Here is a 23,447-nt window from a genome sequence, read left to right as displayed (position 1 = left end):
TAAATAAAAGCGCCAGAACTTAAAAGCTAAACGTAGATTATAAACGAACTACAACACCACGGTAGCTCACCTTCAGCGTCACCACCACCACGCTCCCGACAACTGTTTCAAACTTATTTATAACATGTTCAGTGAAGGATTTACTCTGTATATGAATGTTAATCCACGCTACATGAACCTTTTCATATAAACTGGAATAAATACAAAACTAGAGACAAACTAAAACTGAAATGAGACATTAGTAATAAATAGTATAGTGAATAAATGAAATAATCATAACTAAAGGACATTTGAAAGCAGTTATTTCTGTACATTTCGAAATTAGGTGCATTAAAAGTCAATAAATCCTTGATTAATATGAATATTTGAACTAAAAACGTGTCTCCACGTACTAGTCAATAAAATTCTAGTGCATTTAATCTATTAAATAACAGCAGAGTGAGCGAGTTTTTGGATATGGTAAGATTAAACTTATTTTAGTGAACAAAGTACATTTCAGCTATCGTTTTGTTAGGAATGGTACACAAAACGTCATTTTAGCCTTGCTGAAAAGCTTCTTGTGGCCGTCAACATTTAATTTTAACTTGGCTTTAAGCACTATGCATCATTAAAGTTTCACTTTCACCACGTAAAGCCGGGAAATGTGGTGTTTACATGGATTAATCGTATGAGTTTACCTTATGGTCTGAACCCAGAGTCTCTGTATCAGTAGGAAAGCGATAAAACGAGCTTCTTCCCTCTGAAGACTTGTCGCATTTTGGGGAAAAAAAAAACCCATTGTCGAACAACAATATAAAATGCGGGAAACTATTCATTGGTTCTTCTACAATTAATTGAATTACAAATTATACTAAAACTGGAAAATACTGTAAATTGCTAAACTGTTCGGCATGATGACGCTGAATGTCTCCGACAGCGCCTGTAGTCCCATTTAGCAACTTGTTAGCAACTGTATTTTTTAAGAAACATAACAGTTTAAAAAAATCACGAGTGGGGGAGTAACTGGTGTGTTTTATGTCGTAGAATAAAACGTGAAAGTATCTTGAGCCCGTGTGAACCACGGACCTTATTTAAGGGATTTTACCAAAATCCCATTGAAAAAACCCATTGACTCTGGGACGATGGAACCGGAAGTGCTAAAATGCTAACTCCCTTCCGGGTTTATGCCTACAAAGTGACATCATAGTTCCACCACTCTATTACCAGTAGAGACCTGGGTGTGCCTCACATGTCAGTGTTTCCCCTACCATTATTTTAGGGGAAAATAATGAAAATAAAAACTATCCTCATATCATATACACAGAAATGTAAAGGTATTCACGGCAACCCGTCAAAATAAAAGTTCGGTTTCACTTGAAGACATTGGGCAGAACATAATAGGCTACTACTACTAAAACTATTAAAACCTTATCTTTAAGGAATAATCATACAATGTCTTCAATGTTATTATCAATATTAAATCCCCTTTATTTTTATGTCTGGAAAAAATGGAATTTTTGTGATAAGTTTAATTTTAGCTAGAAATTTGATGCTATAAAAACGGGGCTATGGTTGATTGAGTCTGCGGGAGTTTGGTCGGGAGTTTGATTCCGCGGCTCCACCTCACGACACTACTGCGCAGACTCTGGCTCCAAACGAATCTCTACTCTACTCGGGCTCTAAATGACGTCATTTTCTCAAGAAGGCAACCGCCACATTTTTTATTTTTTTATTTTTTTTATTGAACATATTGATCAGAATATACATATAGCCTACAAAGGCACTGATAAATGTAAATCAATAAATATTAAGCAAGGCACATATAGACAACATAAATGCAAAGTACCAATAAGCTTACATATATTCTGAGAAAGAAAAGAAGAAGAAAGAAAGAAAGAAAGAAAGAAAGAAAAAGAAAAAGAATTTTAAGTAGGGGTCTCTTCATTCCTCTTCAAATAAATCAATTTCTCTTCTTATTATTCCAACAAATTTCTGGGCCTTGTTACTTTTTATATATTCCAATGATGGAAAGTAATTATAAATAAAGTCTCTTTTAAAAACAGAAAAATAAGGTTTCATCTTCATACATTTGCATTTATGAAGAAAGAATTTGCCCAGAATCAACATTGTATTAATGAAAAATTCATTCTTTTTATCATCTAATAACATTCCAAACATAATGTGTTTTTTAACAAAATTAGGCAGTGACTGAATTTTTGTCTCCAACCAATAAGACATATTTTCCCAGAAAATTCTAGAATATATACAAAAAAAGAAAAGATGGTCAGTTGTCTCTTTTGTCGACTTGACAGAAAGTACAGGCATTTTCTTCAAAGTTAAACCGGTGTCTTAAAAACTCAGATGAGGGATATATACCAGTAAATATTTTAAAATGAGTTTCCTTTGCTTTAGGAGCCACTGAAAAGCTAATATACTGTGTTCGCAATTTTTTAATAGTCGGCTTATCATAAGCTTGTAAAATACTGTTTTGGTAAAAGGATGTCGGATATAGTACAGAATTGAAACAACAGCAAATAAGTTTGTTGGGAAGCATTGCTTTGAGGTCGTTACCATTAAAGAGAAGTGACGGGAGTTCAGATAAACCATCTGGTATGTTAACAAAAGTGTTTTGTACTAGATTTATAAAACTTTTTGGAATGGCATTTAAAACGTGCTCAAATTGTTTACGTTCACAGTGCAAACTGTATTTGGAACAGAAGTCACTGAAGGATAACAAACTCCCATCCTCGTTCATTAAATGAAAAACTGACCAAACACCCTATTCAAGCCAATCATGAATACATAGAGACTTATATCTAAGTAGAATAAACCTATTGTTCCATATTGGGGTTCTGTATGGAGTGATAATGATTTCCAATATAGCAAGACCTCTGGGAATACAAAACCAAAAATAATTTTCATTTGCAATAAAATCTTTAAGCCATTTAACCTTCAACATACCATTTATACAAGAGAAATCTAAGGCTTGTAATCCACCATTTTCATAGTCTTATAAGTTGTGCTCTCTTAATATAATGCACACGTTTTCTCCATATAAAGTTGAAGTTAATTTGGTTGATGGTATTTATTAATAGCTCTATTAGAAATAGAAAGACAAGATGCAGGATATATACACCTAGACAAACTCTCCATTTTAGTTAAATAGATTCTACCAAAAATTGACAGATCCCGTTGCATACATTCATCAAGTCTACCTCTGCATTTATTCCATCTGTCCCAAACATTTTGTTTTTCCATCATGATCTCATCTTTAGAAATGTGTATGCCTAGATATTTAACACTTGACTTGATTGGGATATTATATGCAGTTTTAAGGGGGCATTCATGTATGGTAAGATTTTCACATTTGCCAATATTAAGTTTTAAACCTGAAAATTTTTAAAAAATAATTTACTATCTCAATTACTTTAGGAATCTGATCAAGATTTTTTTTTAAATAATGTGGTGTCGTCAGCCAATTGACTAATCACAATTTCCTGTCCGAACACATTTAATCTTTCAGTTTTGAATTTTTAATAAGGAGGGCCAACATCTCTGTAGCCAAAATAAATAGTGAAGGTGAGATGGGGCAGCCTTGTTTAACTCCCCTCTTGATATCAAATCTAGGTGAAGTACCTGTTGGTAGGGCAACTGAGCTATTAGTATTTGTGTAAAATAACTGAATAACCTTACAAAAATTCTCACCAAACCCATACATTTGTAAACACTTGAAAATAAAAGAATGCTCTAACATATCAAAAGCTTTATAGAAGTCTAGAAATAAAATAACCCCATCATCCTCAATTTCCTGATTATACTCCAGCAAGTCCAAAACTATTGTTTTGTTAGGATTGGTACACAAAATGTTATTTTATCCTTGCTTCTAGGAAATCCTCAATCTATATGCTTTCTAACAGGTTCATGTGGCCGCAAACATTTCATTTTAACGTGGCTTTAAGCGCTACGCATTATTAAAGTTTCACTTTCACCACGTAAAGCCGGTAAATGTGGTGTTTGCATAGAATAATCATATGAGTTTACCTTATGGTCTGAACCCACAGTATCCGCATCAGTAGGAAAGCCATAAAAACGAGCATCTGTTTTATGTCATAGAATAAAACGTGAAAGTATATTGTGCCTGTGTGAACCACGGACCTTATTTAAGGGATTCAACCAAAATCCCATTCAAAAAATCCATTGACTCTGGGACGATGGAAACGGAAGTGCTAAAATGCTAACTCGCTTCCAGGTTTTTGCCTAAAGTGACATCATAGTTCCACCACTCTATCGGTTCACATTAGCTCATTTAAATAACGGACATCTTTAAAAACTACATGTGTTAGCACATCGGTCTACACACAGTGTGTACGTGGCTCATGTGTAGACCGATGTGTTAACACGTTTAGTTTTTAAAGACGTCCGTTATTCTTTGAATAAATGACCAATTTATAAGCTCTGTTTTCAGCAAGCCGTTTTAGTGCATGTTCCTTTAAATGATAATGAGCTCTGCTCACCGCGCCCCTCTCTTCTGTGGGGTGATGAGCCGTTCTCATGATACTGTTTACTATGCGGAACTTGCTAACTTGTAAGTTATTAGGAAAGGCAATTTACAAAGATTCATAAAATAACCTTATACTCACTTCTTCTGGAGGTGAAACTGGATCACGAATGATTTGCGTGAACATAGTTGCATTTAGGTAGATCAGGGACGCATTCCCTTCAAAAACAAAGTTAATCCACTGTGTCTTCATTTACTCAGATGTCGGGAGTAAATGATGACTGCTATGTTCATTATTGCATCCAACTACAAAACACCTCAATCGCTTAGGAGACATTCTTGTCTACATCTGCTCCAGCAGTGAAACAATGGCGGACTGATGACAGCTCTCAGGGTGGGTCTAAGGTAAAATGCTACTGTCAATCAACAATCGTGGAAGGAGCCTGGGTCTGTGTGACGTCACACAGACAGGCATCTGAGAATGGCTTGATATGAGAAAGGGGAAATGAATGAATGAATGAGGCATTTATATAGCGCTTTTAATGTGTATTGCAATACACCCAAAGCGCTTTTACAATCATGTGGGGGGTCTCTCCTCAACCACCACCAGTGTGCAGCATCCACTTGGATGATGCGACGGCAGCCACAGGACAACGGCGCCAGTGCGCTCACCACACACCAGCTACAGGTGGAGAGGAGAGAGTGTCATAGAGCCAATCAAGTGGATGATTTCAAGATGAAATGATTTAACGAGATTAAAAAAAAACAATGGGTGGATCTTTATCATTATAGGGTGGTTGTGTACACACACTGCCAATACACATTTCATTTCAAACAACTTGTAAAAGTGCATGTCGCATCCAATGACACCTTTTAAAGCAGTTTCTTGCATTTTGCATTTTTGACATTGTCATTTCCGCACAAACAGTGTTTTAAATACAATGTATTTTTTTATGTTTCAGAAATGTGTCTCTTATACTCACCAAGACTGCATGTATTTGGTTGAAAATACAGTAAAAATAGTAATATTGCTTCCACAAAAATATTCTTGTGTTCAACCACAGCCATTATTATTAACCGAGCACCACTAATAATTGTTAATAAGTGAGCACCAAATCAGCATACTGGAATCATTTCTGAAGGATCATGTGACACTGAAGACATGGAGTAACGGCTCCGGAAAATTCAGCTTTATCATCACAGGAATAAATTACATTTTAAAATATATTAAATTAGAAAAAATAGAAAACAGTTATTTTAAATTCTAATAATATATCACAAAATTCATTACTATATTTTTCATCAAATAAATGGAGCCTTTGTGAGTATAAGAGACTTCTTTCAAAAACATGTTTAGAAAAAAATTCTAATTGTTTAAAAAAACAATATAATCAACACCAGGATTCATGCTGCAGAACAAACTAATCATATGCAATGATAAAACACAAAAGATCATAATCAAGCCAAACTGGATGACCCTGAGATCCCAATTAAAGTTTTAACTGGGCCTGAACAACAAACAACAGATACAATACCACCATTGTGGTTCATTCCAAATACCTTTCTGGCTCTTTCCTGTTAAAAGGATAGAACAGAGGAGAAGTGGTTGAAAAGGACCGATAATACAGAGGTGGTGAGATCAGAAAATGTCCTGTGCAAGATTCAAAAGCTTTCGTTGCCCACTGCACGTCTGGCCCCTTCATTTCTTTACTCTGCACTGAAATTTTCTTGATTCTAAGAGGCCCCAATGTTCTGAGGGCTTTTAGGACAAAATTGCAGAGGAATGCATCAGAACATAAAGGAAATCAATCATAAAATCAATACAGGAGCTTCCATTAAAGGATTGCCATTGTTGGCTGGAAATGTACCTGGATGACTCTGCCATTATGTAGGCACATTCCAACATTTCTATGGTCCATTGCAGGGTTTGAAAGGAACCACAAGGATTAGAGTCAGTGTGGTTCATAAAGCCCTCCGGGCTTAGATATGTGAGAGGAGAGGCCAAATCAGCAAAATTGCGTGGATGTATATTTTTCTCCCAAGAACTCAGGAGTGAGGTGGTGCAAAAGATTCCTTCTGCTTGGGTTCAGGAGGTTAATAGTGACTCTGTGATACTGTGAGGACGAGTAAAAGAGTGGTAGAGCGACAGAGGGAACGAGAGGTGCCACGAAAGCTTTGCAGCACCTATGAAAGATTAGCTCTCCCATGGCAGTCGAATGAGAAGGTCAGCCAGACACCAGCTCAGAAGTGGGGAGCGGACAGGAGGAGGACAGAACAAAACATACTGAAAGAAGCTCCGGAACACCGACTCTCTGGATCTGTGGGAGTAATATCTGTCCAGAGCATTACCACAGCACAGCTGACTAAGCTCTCCTCTACACACACACCCACACCCAGGAGAAGACTTCTCACTCCCCTAGATGCTTAGCTCTTCAGTGCAGAGACAGAAGTCTAATTTAGGGGACAGGTGTTGAGAGTCCTCAGAAACTATTCTCAGCTCTTTCATCATTAGCAAAGTTCCTGGAGATCAACACTGGATATAAGAGGTTTTGGGTTTTAGCCACCAGCTGGAGGAACCCAGGGAGTTTGTGAAGGGAGAAGAATGTCTCCAGGCTGACACTGCAGTCAGATATATTAGGTATTCAAATGAATATACTTAAAAATTAACTAAGAAAGTTCCACCGTTTGAGAGTTGATTAACATAACGAATTGAAACTTATTAAAATGTCTGTCATGATTTACACAGCAAATATCCCTTTTAGACTAATTAGCCGCTTTTCCACCGAAATTACCAGGGACAATTTGTCCCAGGAACTTTTTCTCCGCTGGACCTGCTTGCTGTCTGCATTTCCATCGCGGTCTAAAGTACCTAGAAGATTAGGCAAATAGTCTGGTGACTGTAGGTCTGTGCGCGTTTCTCAATACCAAGTACGTATTTTGGAGTTTGTGAGTTCGACTCCGGAGTGTGAAGTCTGGTAATTCTGCAAACAGCAGCGTACTTGATAAGGTCAGCCAGCTCGCCTTGTTTATTGCAGTTTTCCTTACAATAAGAACTAAATATGATATCAAACACCACTGCCTCTTTTCGTTTTCATTTAAACATATTAATAGCCTCAGAAATGTAGTTCAGGGAACGTACATACATTACAATGAAACAAAATATTATATCAAGCAGTATTTCCTCTTTTCATTTTCATTTTAACATATTAATAGAATAAAGACCAAAGATTACCTGTTAGATTTCCCCAAAACAAATTATAGCTTATGTTTAACCACTACAGAGACATCAGCGGCAAATGTCAGAAGGACTAGCTGAGTTGAGGCTGCTCGTCAGGAAACATGAGCACTGAGCGCCCGCTGATCGCGTGGAGCTCACGTCTCTGAAATCAGCGAAGCAGATTTAAAACTAGATTTTATGACATAATGACAGTAAAAACAAATTATGCGAATTATGGTGGTTGAAGGTTGAAATACAATGCTGCGTGAACTCAACCAATCAGCATGCTCAGCGCCCAAGTCCCACCCCTGAAAGTTCCGGACCTTTGAAAAAGTAGTACCTTATAGCAGGGACTTTCTGAGGGGCAAATTTGTACCTGTAACTTTATTTAGATCCTGGTTCCTGCTGTGGAAACACACCAAAGTCCCTAGTTCCTGGGGAAAGTTCCTGCAGTGGAAACGGGCTATCAATAATAATAATGCACTGGCATCTATCTATCTATCTATCTATCTATCTATCTATCTATCTATCTATCTATCTATCTGTCTGTCTGTCTGTATATCTGTCTGTATGTCTGTCTATCCAATTGTCTCTCTATTTTTCTGTCTATCCATCCACCAGTCTGTCTGTCTATTGGAAGAAGGATCTATTATTTCTGTCTTTGCAGCATACTTATCATTTAGAAGTCCATTAACAAATGTGCATAAACAGCAGAGGAAAATGGCAATCACATAGGAATTTTTACTGTGACGAGTAAACTGATGTCAGACGACTGGTAGCAACCAATGCCCAATCGATTAAGCTTGCCGTAGTCAGGCTATGAATAAAATGAATTCTCTGACTTCACAAAATTTGGCATCGGACTGTTTTCCATAAAGGACACCATGACACATTTTGCAAATCACAAAGACAAGAGGGAATCATCAGTCCATTTACAGTTTTTCTCAGTCGCTTTGGTGCATTTCTCAGATCAGAAATGAAATTTTCAAAACAACTTGTTCAACCTCCACGTCATCTAGTCACTTGTGCACATCATAAAAGCAGTTTCTCATTCTTTTGAACAAATTGCAATTGCTTTGGTACATTCATGCAACTGATTATGTCCATTTGTCTGCGGTTTCCTACATTTTCAGTTGCTAATATCATGTTGCTCAAAATGTATTATATAGTTCTCTGTGCAATAGTCTTACCCCTCAAAACATCTAGTAATTGGTTCATCCTATAAGTCATTAAATGCAAAATGGTTAATCTAGTTGTCATAAACTGTCAAACATATTTTCTACACATTTCTATAAGACTTTTGTAAATTTACCATGAATTTTGCAAGTGAATCTTGACTTTCACTAATGAAGAGAATATAGATCTCTGAAATAGCTCAAAGGTGCATCTCATGAATCTTCAATGGGAAAGCATATATAGACAGAGGACAACACAAGAGTTACAAATTCTGACGATGGATGAACATCCAGAAAAAGATCAGGGTCAACAGCCGAGAGGAAGAAGAGGAGTAAGGATGCTTGGTGGAAGGGTACAGAGGCAAAACAGAGGAAGAAGCAGAAGAGGCCAAGGACAGAAGCGCATATCAGATGAAATAAGGGCCACTATTGTGGACCAGGTTGTCAATCATGGCCTTACAATGGCTGAAGGGTGCAGCTAAATATTGGGAGATCGACCATATCCTCAATAATTCAAACATTTTGAAACGTCTCTTTCAATCAATATCCCACATGCAGTAATGTGTAAATTTGTACTTTTGAAAGGACATATGGCATACATAAGAAGCGCAGCCTTCTGCATTTCACTGTTGCCATAGTTTACATCAGGTAATACAGTTTTTCTCAGTCACTTTGGTGCATTTCTCAGATCAGAAATTAAATTTTCAAAACAACTTGTTCAACCTCCACATCATAGTTACTTGTGCTCATCATAAAAGCAGTTTCTCATTCTTTTGGACAAATTGCGATTGCTTTGACAATTGATTATGTACATTTGTCTGCAGTTTCCTACATTATCAGTTGTTAATATCATGTTGCTCAAAATGTATTAGTTCTCCATGCAATAGTCTTACCCCTCAAAACATCTAGTCATTAGTTCATCATATAAGTCATTATGTAAATGCAAAATGGTTGATCTAGTTGTCATAAACTGTCAAACATATTTTCTACACATTTCTATTAGACTTTTTGTAAATTTGTCATGAATTGTGCAAGTGAATCTTGACTTTCACTAAGAGAATATAGATCAACCAATTATAAACCACTTCTCTGTTTATATATGCTTTCCAATTGAAGGTTCATATGTATCTTTGAGCTATTTCAGAGGACAACACAAGAGTTACAAATTCTGACAACGGATGAACATCAACGATCAGGGTCAACAGCGGAGAGGAAGAAGAGGAGTGAAGGTGCATGGTGGAAGGGTACAGAGGCAAAACAGAGGAAGAAGCAGAAGAGGCCAAGGACAGAGGCACATATCAGATGAAATAAGGGCCACTGTTGTGGAACATGTTGTCAGTCATGGCCTTACAATGGCTGAAGGGTGCAGCTAAATATTGGGAGATCAATCATATCCTCAATAATTCAAACATTTCAAAACAGTCTCTTTCAATCAATATCCCACATGCAGTAATGTGTAAATTTGAAAGGATATATGGCATACATAAGAAGCGCAGCCTTCTGCATTTCAGTACAGTAACTGTCATCCAAACTGTTGCCATAGTTTACATCAGGTAATACTAACTGAGTGTTATATTGACAACATGAATAAGCATTTTGACTATCTTGTTTGTCAACAATGACACAAGAACTTTTCATTCTGATGGCACTATGTTCATTGACATAAATACTTACTTTTGAGAGATGAACTAAAGATTTTGAGTAAGTTACAGGCTTTTGCAGGAAATCCATTGTGTGGTTCGGTTTGTACAAATTGTTTTGAGAAATGCACATACTTTGCAAATATTAAGGACGATTTGAGAAATGCACCAAAGTGACTGAGAAAAACTGTAACAGAGTGCACTTTTATATTGACAACATGACTAAGCATTTTGACTATCTTGTTTATGAACAATGACACAAAGACTTTTCATTCTGATGGCACTGATATGTTCATTGACATAAATACTTTTTGAGAGATGAACTAAAGATTTTAAGTAAGTTACAGGCTTTTACAGGAAATCCATTGTGTGGTGCTGTTTGTATGAATTGTTTTGAGAAATACACATTCTTCTTTGCAAGAAAATGCACCAAAGTGACTGAGAAAACCTGTAAATGTAAACATTTTGGAGACTTTGTACTTTTATATGGTTTTGGGTCACAGGTTGAGACAATGTGAGCCATGTTCTTAGAGGATACAATGCAAATACATTTGACTTTTTTTCTCACTCGTAATGGTTCACATCCCTTGTATGAACTCAGACTGTGTAATTCAGTTTGACAAGTTGATGCTTGTCTGAACATAGTAAGTGATTAAAAACCTTATATTAATGAGTGCTGCATGTTCCTCTGAGATTATGATGGATAAACTGTCACAGTGGAACCTGCCCTGTTGTCATCCCAAAATAAATATCAAGAGACAAACCTCTCTCTGTGTTAGGGACTCCCAAGTGGATTGTGGGTATATATGGGTCTGCGATGTCACTGTAGTACTCCAACGAGGCAGCATCCTTTTCCCAAGTTTGTTTGACTAAAGGAACTATGAAGATACATTTGAGCATACAGTTTAAGATAGCATTACATTTACTTGAGATTATAACATCTATTTGAAAGAGCAAAAAGATAGATAAAAATCAATAAATAATATGAAGTTAATAACTTCACGAAAAATATATCCTGCTGTAAATTTGCAGATGTTTTACCAACACTGATGTTTATTATCTTTGTAGCCACACACAAAATGTTATAGTATTAAATGCTGCCTGGAATGTTTGATAAAATCAAACTCTAAACCTAATCATGCAAATCGGTGCAATTACACCTGACCAGCTGCAAAATTTAATCTGTCCTGGAATGTAAAACAGCATTTATATCTGTCCTATTATACAGTACAAAGAGACCAGAGAAGGGAACTGGGGAGAGAGTTGTCTTTGTGAGGACAATGTTTCTGAAAAGCTATGGAACTCTATGAGGCAACAATCAACAAAATCAATTCATTGTGACTTCCAGACATGTGACTGGTGTCTGTATTTATTCTCTTTTATAATTGTCTATCTGTAATCCTCTCAATTCATGGCTTGGTGGGCTCTTTTCTGCCGATTTGCAGGCTTTACTTTTTAATCAAGACTGAATGGTCCAATCCCTCGTAATTCTAAACTAAATAAAATCTAAGCTAAATAAAACATGCAGTCAGAGATATTTGTAAGAAGCAAAGATTTCTCTCTCTGTAAACGGCATCTAGTGTATCTTAAAGACTAATATTAATGGCAATGATAAAGCAGAGGTGAAGTGTGTAATTTCTGCATAATAACTGTCAACTCAAAGAAAAATATTATCAATAAAAAAATCAGTTATCTTTAGTTTAAGTTAGTTAATAATGTAAACTAAACTCCATAACCCATGGTAATATTTACAACCCTAATATTAGAATGTTTTATTACATGCAGAAATTAACACTGAACAAAATAAATGCTATAAAACTACTGCTCATTATTAGTTTGTTACCTAAAAAGCCCTGACTTCACCTTTAAAGTTTGATTAGTTATGATCAAATCATGGTCTTTATCTATTTCTGAAGAACGGTCTGACTACACCCACCTCTATCTCCATGAAATCTTTGACATGTTTTAACAGCAACAAAGACGTCCTCCTTCTGCACAGGGTTTCCCTATGAAGAACATAAAAGATATTTAAAGCAATTTGTTGTCTGCTACCAATCTGGGCGTTACAGTATTTGGGTCAAAACCAAAGTACCTCTTGTTCCAACTTTAAGAGATAGTAGGACTTAGGACCATTAAGTTATTACAGAATGTCTGTGTGTCAGCTTTGAGAGGATACTTAGTATAAGGTGGCTTATTTCGAGGAATCGGAAGTCATAGGCCTTTGATTATCACTCAGAAAGAACAGCAAATGCGAAAAGCCACAAGCAGGAATTTGGCGTTCACGTTTGAAGATTGTAATTTATTAGGGCATTAGAGCAGGGAAATTCCATGACAACTGACTGTGACATATTGATACGCCTTGACTTTCTCTTGGCAGTCTCTTATGAACAGAACGATTTGTCATAGTTTCATTAATTCCCATGGCTGAGAGCTTGTATAAATCTCTCTGAACAATTGGTGAGGTACGTTAGCATTTATAGTACTTACACAAGCGGACAAGGTGTTGACGGTCGTAGCACAATCTCCTGTTGAGGACGAGCTGTGTAGCTTTGAGCAAAACTCATTGACCGCAGTCAAAGTAGGACCACTCCCTCCCTCCCAAATGTAGAGGGCAATCTGAAACATCAATAACAGAAGCAAAGCATGACTTCTTCTAGGAATCAATGACTATTCAGGGTTGTACTTAAGAAACAAAGTGCAATTAAAACAAAGAACTAAGAAATCAGAGAAAGAGAGTGTATAATAGAGTGTAGTAATAGTTCAGTAATAGTAGTGCTGTCAAACGATTAATCGCATCCAAAATAAGTTTTTGTTTACATAGTATATGTGTGTACTGTGTACATTTATTATGTATATATAAATACACACCCATGCATGTATATATTTAAGAAAAATGTTACGTTTATATATTAAATATATTTATATATACTATAAATTATATGAATATAAATATATACATTTAAATACCTGCAAAAATTTTCAAAATATATACTGTATGTGTGTGTATTTATATATATATATATATATATATATATATATATATACATAATAAATATACACAGCATACACAGATATATTATGTAAATAAAAACTTTTATTTTGGATGTGATTAATCGCGATTAATCGTTTGACAGCAATAATTAAGAGTCAAAATAATATGACTTTGAATAAAAGATTTGCAAGGAATAATGATTAAACTGCACTGTTACAATATTTTATAGTGGCTTATTGGAACTTGACAGCTCCTGGTCACCATTTACTTCCAATATATGGAAAAGAGCAGCATGAACATTCCGCTAAACATTTTATTTTTGCGGTCTATGTAAGAGAAGAAGTCATATGGATTTGGAAGGACATGACCAGTAAGTAAATGACAACAGGATTTTCATTTTTTTTGGAGAACTATCCCTTTAAGAACAAGACAGATGCCAGTCAGTAAGACCAGAGGATTTTGAGCAGACTCTTAGAGTACTGCATCAATAGAAATCACAAAAGTAGCACTGAGAGTTCTCTAGGGAACATACAGTCTCATTTTTATCAGCAAGAGAGAGAAAAGTGATGGCAAAAGAAAAGGAGAGAGAGCGTCTTTCAATGTCACAAAATTCAAAACCCTTTAATGGTTACTGCTCCTGTGTGAAATCACTGAGGATTAATATATACACAGATATTCCTATAGGCAGATGGCACATTATTTCAACAGCAGACACCAGACACTTTGAATTGAGATGTGACACCAAAGGAGAGTATAGAAAAAGTGCATTACATAAGCTTAGAAGACTGAAGATGATACATCTGGAGAGATGTAAAGAGTCTATTATCTGTGTCCAGGTTATTTTAGAAAATAATATCTTTTGTTGAGATGCTTTCTAGCTGATGCATTATAGCAATTTCCATTACAAATATATATATATATTTTTATAAAACCCCAAGCACTTCCACTGCAAGATAATGAATATTTAACAAACACAAAGATAACTGTAGGGCATATGTACAGTACACTGAAATATTTTGTGATCTTTCTCACCTCATGTTGAAGGTCAATCGTGAAATCTGATTTGGGCGGCTCATAATTCACACGTTCTGCGGTTCTGTGATACCAGATCAAACAATATCTGTATTACAAGTGCAAAGTAGCAGTTTGCGGCAGAGGTACGCAAAAAGCACAGAGATGAAATCTGACCGCTTAGCCAGGGGGCAACTGAGGGCCCAGCCAGCCATGAAGTCAGGATAAGTGAAGCTGTAGGGGTCCTCTGAGAAAGCATAGTGGTGGATAATTGTTGGTTCATCATCATGGAGGGGTCTGCCCAGAAACCACTCCTATGGAGAAAAGACACTCGGGTAAGAAGCAGCAGGCTTTGGATTCATGTGCCAAGTTCTGTTTCAGGCTGCTCTTTCATTACCTCAAGTCCGCAGAAGAAGGTTTTATGTATTGTGTTGACCTATCTACTGTTTCTTCAGGGAATGTTAGCTCATGGAGTAGTTCATGAAGTAAAACACTTTATTTTCAATTCACATGGCCTAAATGGTAATATCCAAAGATGTTGGGGTACAACATTTTGTTTTCAATTCAGTGGCAAAGAGAGTCAAAAAAAATATTTTTTTACAGGGAGGACAGAACAGCCGGTCCTGTTTATAATTTCTGTGCAAGATCCAAGCAGTTGCATGTAGGATCCAAATCCGTAATGAACCTCACATTCAATTTTTTTGTTTACTGACATTATGTTTGGGTCTCTTAAGGGGGAAAAAACAGTACAGGTAACATTTCACACAATTAAGGAACAATTTATGAGAGGATAGACCCCTAAGGGCTTCCTCGCAACTGCTTATGATGGGATGTCTGAAATTAAAGTGACAGAGAATTTCAAGTGCTGCGTATCCACAGAGTGAAAAGTACATTTGGTTAAGAAAGTAAACGAGGACAACACTTTCACGAGGGCTGCTTTCTTGTAATTCTGCATTCCCAGTCTCAGTGACATGATTCATGATCAGTACCTCAACCAATGGCATACTCTCTTAGTTTTCCTGATTCAAATACAATGATTTTTGCTGTAAGAGAGCCACAGTAAACAAGGCGTAAAGTCTTGATATTACACTTTTGCACTAACAACAGCTGAAAGACTGAAAAGTCTGCAGCTCACCTTTCTTGTCTTGAATTTACTCAGCACCTGCAGAAGGTTATGTAAGTTCACGTTGGTCTCTTCTTCCAAAAACACAATCCACGAAGATGTTTGACAGTATTGTGAGGCAAGGCTGAAGACAAGAAAAACAAAAAATACAGCTGCGTAAAATGTGTTTAAGACAACCTTATGAATAAACACTCGTAATTCTGACATGTCAAGAGGTGGAGTGCATTCTGTGTTGTGTTGTGTATGTTTATGAGTTTTACTGTGGCAGTGCCGGAAGAATGCTCCAGTTTCCATCATAGTCTGACAGCTTGTGAAGGAGCACAACATCTGGTGAACTCTGCAAAACAGTACAAAATCTGGTAACCCATTTAAAGGGTTTATGCTAAGTCATATTCCTAACTCAATGCATTCTATAACAGGTGACACAGACTAAGGCAGAAAGCAGTTCTTCATGCAGGTGACAGAACTGAAAGCTGCCAGGTAATTTATGAATAAACATGTAACAATTAACATGCACTGATATGCATGAATTCACAGTTAATCCAATTTTAAAGGAACACATGATCCAAAAATGAACATTCTGTTGAAATGGAAAAACAAGGGGTTTTGGAATTACATACGGATGAATAAATAGCAACAGATTTTAAATTTTTGGTAGAACTCCCCCTTTAAAACCTCATGTCAACCAGACTGATAAAGTTGTACAGTTGCAGTTTCAAAATATTTAAATTAATTAAATTTAAAGCTGCAGTCCGTAAGTTTTGCCTCTTTGTCGCCATCTCTGTTTGAAAACCTGGAATTGCAGCTCTGTGCGGAATTATCTTCCGTGCGTGGGGTTGTGATTCGGTGTTCCGGCACGGCTCCAGCGCGGATGAATCTAATGTTTTGAGGTGAATGTGTGGCAGTTAGTCACTGCACCATTGTGGATACTGTACTCAGTGTTGCCAATTTAGCTATTTTGTAGCTAGATTCAGCGACTTCACCACCCCTTTTGAAACTTTTTTCAAAAGTTTGGGGACAAATATAGCAACTTCTTGGACAAACCTTATCTAAGTTCTCATCTTGCCCACTGATCTATATTCATCTTTATATAGATCAGTGAATTTGCCATTATGATGTCATCTAGTGACATTTAGCTACCAGTTTTAGCTACTTTCAATTGAAAGCAGTTGGCAACACTGACTGTACTCAGAAATCACAGATTCTAGCCTACGTCTTGGAATATATGACCCAAATAAGAATTTTCACCATATATTGCCATCTGAACAAGTTAGTAAAATGTCTGCCACGTTTGTTCTGCCCAACTGAGGAAAATCGCGCTACCAGTGGTAATTAAATCTAACGATCGGTTAGCTCATATCACATTTAACCGTGCAAATTATTATTATTATACTTTATTCTCAAATTATTAATGTTAACAACATCAGCATTGCGTGACAATGAGTATAGTGTGTATTAGCGTCTAGATTTCAATTTCTGTACAGTCTAATCTAATTGTCATACCATTCGAATTTCATATTAAGGAATTCTTTTAACCCAAAAAGCAAACTATGCTCCCTTCGAACTGGTTTTCTTTAAGATACAAATCCTGTGTAATCCCAGGCTATCTGTAATCAGAAGCACAATTAAAACTGGAATATAATTTAATTTCATTCACATGTGTTTCATAAACACATAATCCTTTCTGGATTACAATCTGCCATTAAAATGATACATTTAATTATTCTAGCTGCTGTGAGAAAAGGCTATAAACGTTCCATCAGCCTAGTAGCCAGGAAACTTCTTTATGTTTACAGACGTGACGTAATGACGCAGTGCCATGCTTGAATTTCCTGCGGAAACCTACCTGTACCACTCAAATTAGAAAACATTATTATAAGCTAACCGTTGTGAATCAGGCTAAAGTAAGGTGATAGTTTTGAACACTGGCTGGTTATGTACTTGCTCAAATATTGATTTTGGATCATTTTTAACCCAAAAAAGATATGGACTGCAGCTTTTATATTGAAAATATTACATTTATATATATTTTAAAATATATTAAGTCTTAATATAATATAATTAATATAATTTAAAATATCTTTCAAATAAACGTTCATAACTCCAAATGACATCAAAAAGAACTACTAGCAATTCTGAAGTTTGGGGATTATGGCTCTACTACACTTGTTTGAACTTCACATTGACCTTTACAGTGAAAGTTCAAGGAATGCCCATTTTAAATGAGAAAAGGTAGAGTAACGGGATGCCAGAGGGTATCTGCATGCACCAAATGTTCTTGGAAGACTGAAACAGTGGCTTATTTAAATGATGAATACAATAGCAGAGAGTTTGAGGTTATTCAGAATGTGCTGGAAAATTAAACAGATGGAAGATCAAAAATTCAACATTTGGGAGTGTGGACAATTACGTTTTTATTTTGTTTTTTTTGTGATTGACGGCAGAGAATGAAAACACCCCCCACATGACTTGCTGTTTTTCTTGCTGAATTTCTGTTTTCAATTTGAATTCTTTTGTTTTAAAGTAGTAATTTAAAGCTTTCTATAGATATATTTATCATGTCTGTGAGGCAAGTATTCACTGAGTTTCGGTTCATTTTTGTGAAGCATTCCTGCTCAAGACAGAGACAGCAGAAAGCACATCCTGTTTGTTTTCTTTATTTAACAAAAGCACGATGTTTTGTTGATGTAAAGCGCACTTTAGCTTCCACTCTCTGGACAAATGACTGGATATGCGCCTAATAGCACACATTTATCTAGGTTAAATGTTTAAACTAACATTGTGATATGCATAAAGTGTTTTATATCTATAGATTTTATCTTAGGCAAGTCGTGTTGATTTCTAAATTGATAAAACATCCTCAACTCACTGTCTGCCGCTAGTCACTTTGTCATTACTTTAAAAACTAAAACTTGAATTTAACAAACATAAAATGTTCCAAACATATTTCTAAATTAACTTAATAAAGAAACAAAAATAAATATAACCACTTTGCAATTAAAAACCAAAACTGATTAAAAACGATACGACTATCACTTGGCATTAGTTCAAGTGTACTTATGACTCGTTTACACCGATCAGTATGGTTTGCTTTGGTTCAGTACAGTACGATATGCAATTTTTTTTTCAATTTTACATTGTCAGAAGCTGTGAATGGTTCCACAATAGCGAACTGTCTCGTACCCCTTTTTTGGGACCCTTCCGTTGGGGTACCAAGCACAGTAGTCCGGTACCTAAAGAGTGGAGCTAGACTCACTGCAGAATGTTGCTTGGTTGACAGAGAATCGTCACTTGTGCGTGCTTCAAGAGGAATGACAACAAAAGGGGAATGAAGCGTCTCCTTCACTTGTTCCGCCATGTTGCCCATGTGTGTTGGGCTTGTTCACACCAAAGTGTGCAAACACAAAAAATATAACAGTGTATTTTACAATTCTATATTTTCACACATATACACACAGACAATGTCACACTTTCTTCTTCGCACGAGAATTATGTCAATTGCTATTTTCCGATATATGCCATTAAATAAGGGTACTGTTAGCGGTGGAAACGCAAGACGGATCTGGATGTACACTGTCTAATCATACCGTACTGTACTGTAGTGAACTGTACCACTCAGTGGAAACAAGGCATTAGACTGCAAAGGCCAAAAAGGGAATTTCCATTTAGGTCAAATGAATGTTGTTCGACCAACCTAAATTTAGGTGGGCCTTACCTCTGTATATTGTAATATTATTCAAGCTAAGTGTATATGGGAAACCATGGCATGACCACAGCAAAACTACTATGAAAGAAAGTAATGTTGGTCAGCTTAAATCTATAATAGTGGTCATGACCTCTGACTAGGGATAATGTTGCTTTATTCAAGTGTATACAGATCTGTGGGGATTAAATAAAAGTACTTTTAGAATGAGCAAGAATGCGGGTGGTCATCTAAATAGAATTAGTCAAGGCAAGGCAAGGCAAGTTTATAGCAAATTCCATACACAGTGGTAATTCAAAGTGCTTTACATAAAAGGAAATGAAATAGTCATTAAAAATAACAAGGAATTAAAAATAATAATAATCACAACAATAAAAACAAAGTGATTTAAAAATTGATTTAAAAAGAATTTAAAACATTTAAGAATAGAAAATGATTATACATAGTGCAATCAGTTCGGAAGTAGCACAGTGCTCATTCAACAAATGCACAGCTAAACAGATGAGTTTTGAGTCTGGATTTAAATGTGGCTAATGTTTTAGCACATCTGATCTCTTCTGGAAGCTGGTTCCAACTGCGGGCGGCATAATAGCTAAATGCGGACTCCCTTGTTTTGTGTAAACCCTTGGTATTTCTAACTGACTCGATCCTAATGATCTGAGTGGTCTGTTAGGTTTATATTCAGTGAGTATATCTCCAATGTATTTAGGTCCTAGGCCATTGAGAGATTTATAAATGAGTAAAAGTACTTTTAAAATCAATCCTAAATGTAACTGGAAGCCAGTGTAAGGACCTGAGGACTGGTGTAATATGCTCAAATTTTCTGGTTCTAGTCAGAATCCTGGCAGCAGCGTTCTGGATGAGCTGCAGCTGTCTAATGGTATTCTTTGGAAGGCCAGTAAGGAGACCATTACAATAATCCACCCTGCTGGTGATAAAGTCAAGAACAGGTTTCTCCAAATCTTGACTGGAAACAAAACATCTAATTTTTGCAATGTTTTTGAGATGATAGTATGCTGATTTAGTTACTGCTTTGACATGACTACTAAAACTAAGGTCTGTCTCCAGAAATACCTCATACCACATCCAACAGTTTATTTCATCAATGCATTGGCAGAGGGAGTCAATGGGGCTATAGTCATTTTGAGATAAGGCTAGGCAGATCTGGGTATCATCAGCATAGCTGTGATAGGCAATTTGGTTCTTTCTCATTATTTGACTTAGTGGGAGCATATACAGGCTAAACAAGAGTGGTGCAAGAATTGAGCCTTGTGGGACTCCTTATGTCATGGACGTCCACTTAGACTTATGCTCTCCTATACTCGCATAATAACTTCTCCCTGTCAGCAGACAGACACAGGACACAGAGGTGAGTGCAATACAATGAACTGGTTTACTGAGAAGATGCAGAGGGGAATGAGATGAGCTGAAGGTCCAGGTAAGCAGGCGGGGAATAGGAATGCCAATAGGGGCTTATCTGAGTATGAATGTCCTTTTCCTTATTCCAGGGAATCCGGAGGGAACAGCGGAGTGTGGAGACGGTGGAGAACAGGTAAGTGGGTCAGGTAGGTCAACATAGTAAGTTTGAGACCAGACAGTGAGTGAACGGGAGGAGTGCAGGGATATAGTGTTGATGAGTGTTGACAGGTGGCAGTGATTAGAAATCAGGGGATTGGGATCTGGTGAGTGTCGTTAGTGGAGACTGCGGTGACTCTCTGACTGTACCCCCTCCTCCAGGGGCGGCTCCTGACGCCCTAATACGGCGACGAGGTCAGCCACGGCCGCTGGGTGCGGGACGGTCAGGGCGGTTAAGGTGAAATTCGGCCAGGAGAGAGGGATCCAGCACATCATCCCTGGCCACCCAGGACCTCTCCTCCGGCCCGTATCCCTCCCAGTCCATATTCCAGGTGATCACCCCGTCGCCGAGAGTCCAAGATTTCCTGCACCCTGTAGACTAAGGCCTCCTCGAGGATTTCGGGAGGAGGAGGTACTGCGGGCTCGTCAGGGTCTGTGACAGATGGAGAGACAGGCTTGAGGAGTGAAACATGGAATGATGGATGGATACGATACCGTGCAGGGAGTTGGAGATGGAAGGTGACCTCATTTATCTGCCTCTCGATGGTAAAGGGACCGATATAGCGGGGACTCAGCTTCTGGCAGGGCAGGCGGAGACGCAGATCCCGGGTGGAGAGCCAGACCTTATCTCCAGGCCGATAGACGGGGGTAGAAGACCAACAGGCATCTGCGTAGGTCTTGTATCTCCGCACTGCTTGCTGGAGTTGGACATGAGCTGAGTCCCAAACTCTCTTGCTCGCACGGAACCAGTGGTCGAACCAGCTGGAACGTCGGAGGGCTCCTCTGTCCAGGGAAACAGAGGGGGTTGGTAGCCGAGTATGCATTGGAAAGGGGTGAAAGGGGTGGTGGTTTGCTTGAGGGAATTTTGTGCATACTTGGCCCACAGGAGGAAGCGGTTCCAGCTGTGCTGGTTGTCATGACAGTAGGCCCGGAGATATCTCCCAATCTCCTGAATCTTCCGCTCAGTCTGGCCGTTAGTCTGGGGGTGATACCCCCAGGATAGACTGACGGTGACATCGAGGAGCTTGAAGAAAGCCTTCCAGACACGGGAGACAAACTGTGGCCCACAGTCGGAGATGACATCCTCCGGGATACCGAAGGTGTGGAAGAGATTATGGAAGAGGGCCTCTGCTGTTTCGAGGGCGGTGGGTAAACCCCGGAGGGGAATTAACTTGCAAGCTTTGGAGAATCTGTCAACTGCCACGAGAATGCAAGTATAACCTTCTGACTTGGGGAGATCTGTGACAAAGTCGACTCCGACGTGGGACCAGGGGCGTGGGACTAACTTTCCGGTGGGTAAGTGATGGGGAATCTTGGAGATGGCGCAGACTGAGCATCCATGAACGTACTGGGAGACATCCCGGCCCATCCTGGGCCACCAGTACCGAGCTTGGAGGAGCGAGAGAGTACGCTGGCTGCCTGGGTGTCCAGAGCCCGGGGAAGCATGTAGGGAGCCCAGAAGGGAAGTCCTCAAGGAGGTGGGCACGTAGGTTTTGCCCTCTGGGCCTCCCAGCGGAGCGGGTTCTGTGATGGAAGCGAGGCGAATCTGTTCGTCCAGGGCCCACCGAATGGGGCTCACAAGGACGGCTGGAGGGAGTATGGGTTCAGGCGTGGAGGGTTTGTCGGGGCCATGGATGCGTGAGAGGGAATCCGCCTTGACATTCTTATTTCCGGGTCGATACGTGATGGTAAACTGGAAACGGGTGAAGAAGAGGGCCCAGCGAGCCTGCTGGGGTTCAATCTCGTATTTGTGGTCAGTGATGACCGTAAAGGGGTGTTGAGCTCCCTCTAGCCAGTGCCTCCATTCCTCCAGTGCCAGTTTAATGGCGAGCAGCTCCCGATTACCAATATCATAATTCCGCTCCGCTGGGGAAAGCTTCCTGGAGAAGTAAGCGCAAGGGTGGAGTCGGGGAGGCTCTCCGTGGGATTGAGACAGTACTGCTCCCACGCCGGTGGTGGAGGCATCCACTTCCACTATGAAAGGGAGTTGGGGATCAGGATGGGAGAGGATGGGAGCAGTGCAGAAGGCTTCCTGGAGCTTCTTGTAGGCGGCTCGAGCTTCGGAGTTCCAGGACAGAGACTTGGGTTTCTGACGGAGCATGGAAGTGAAATTTGCGAAGCCGAGGAATCGTTGAAGTTCCTTTACTGACTGAGGCTGGGGCCAGTCCCGGATGGCTTGGACCTTCCCCTGGTCCATCTGTATCCCATCCGCACTGAGGATGTAGCCGAGGAACTGGATCATGGGGCGGTGGAACTCACACTTTTCGAGCTTCAGGTAGAGGTGGTGTTTCCTGAGTTGGAGTAGGACCTGCATCACGTGCTGGCGATGTTCGGCCAGGTGACAAATCGGTGGAGGAACTCCCGGAACACCTTGTTCATAAATCCCTGGAAGACGGACGGAGAGTTGGAAAGGCCATACGGCATGACCTGATATTCATAGTGGCCTGAGGGGGTAATGAACGCCGTCTTCCACTCGTCGCCTTCCCGGATACGAACGAGGTTATAGCTTCGAGAAGATGCGGGCCCCACGGAGT

The 23,447-nt window shown here is 38.7% G+C and overlaps 2 protein-coding genes across 2 annotated transcripts in view; one reads left to right on the top strand and one right to left on the bottom strand.

The window, feature by feature from the left end:
• The window catches only part of hunk (hormonally up-regulated Neu-associated kinase), a 50,521-nt gene that overhangs the window by 3,565 nt on the left and 23,509 nt on the right, over window positions 1-23,447 (top strand). The window lies entirely within an intron of this gene.
• b3glctb (beta 3-glucosyltransferase b) overlaps window positions 1-23,447 on the bottom strand; it is a 53,475-nt gene that overhangs the window by 16,283 nt on the left and 13,745 nt on the right. The window contains exons 5-11 of the mRNA XM_058788759.1: window positions 15,896-15,972; window positions 15,648-15,759; window positions 14,690-14,826; window positions 14,534-14,597; window positions 12,997-13,125; window positions 12,446-12,515; window positions 11,274-11,387 (exon numbers count right to left, since the gene is read on the bottom strand). Of these exons, the coding sequence (XP_058644742.1) occupies window positions 11,274-11,387; window positions 12,446-12,515; window positions 12,997-13,125; window positions 14,534-14,597; window positions 14,690-14,826; window positions 15,648-15,759; window positions 15,896-15,972 (703 nt within the window). The remainder of the gene's footprint in view (window positions 1-11,273; window positions 11,388-12,445; window positions 12,516-12,996; window positions 13,126-14,533; window positions 14,598-14,689; window positions 14,827-15,647; window positions 15,760-15,895; window positions 15,973-23,447) is intronic.

The sequence above is a fragment of the Onychostoma macrolepis genome, chromosome 10, assembly GCF_012432095.1.
Source record: "Onychostoma macrolepis isolate SWU-2019 chromosome 10, ASM1243209v1, whole genome shotgun sequence".
In the NCBI taxonomy this organism is placed as follows: Eukaryota; Metazoa; Chordata; class Actinopteri; order Cypriniformes; family Cyprinidae; genus Onychostoma; species Onychostoma macrolepis.
This window is presented reverse-complemented; position numbering and strand designations above follow the sequence as displayed.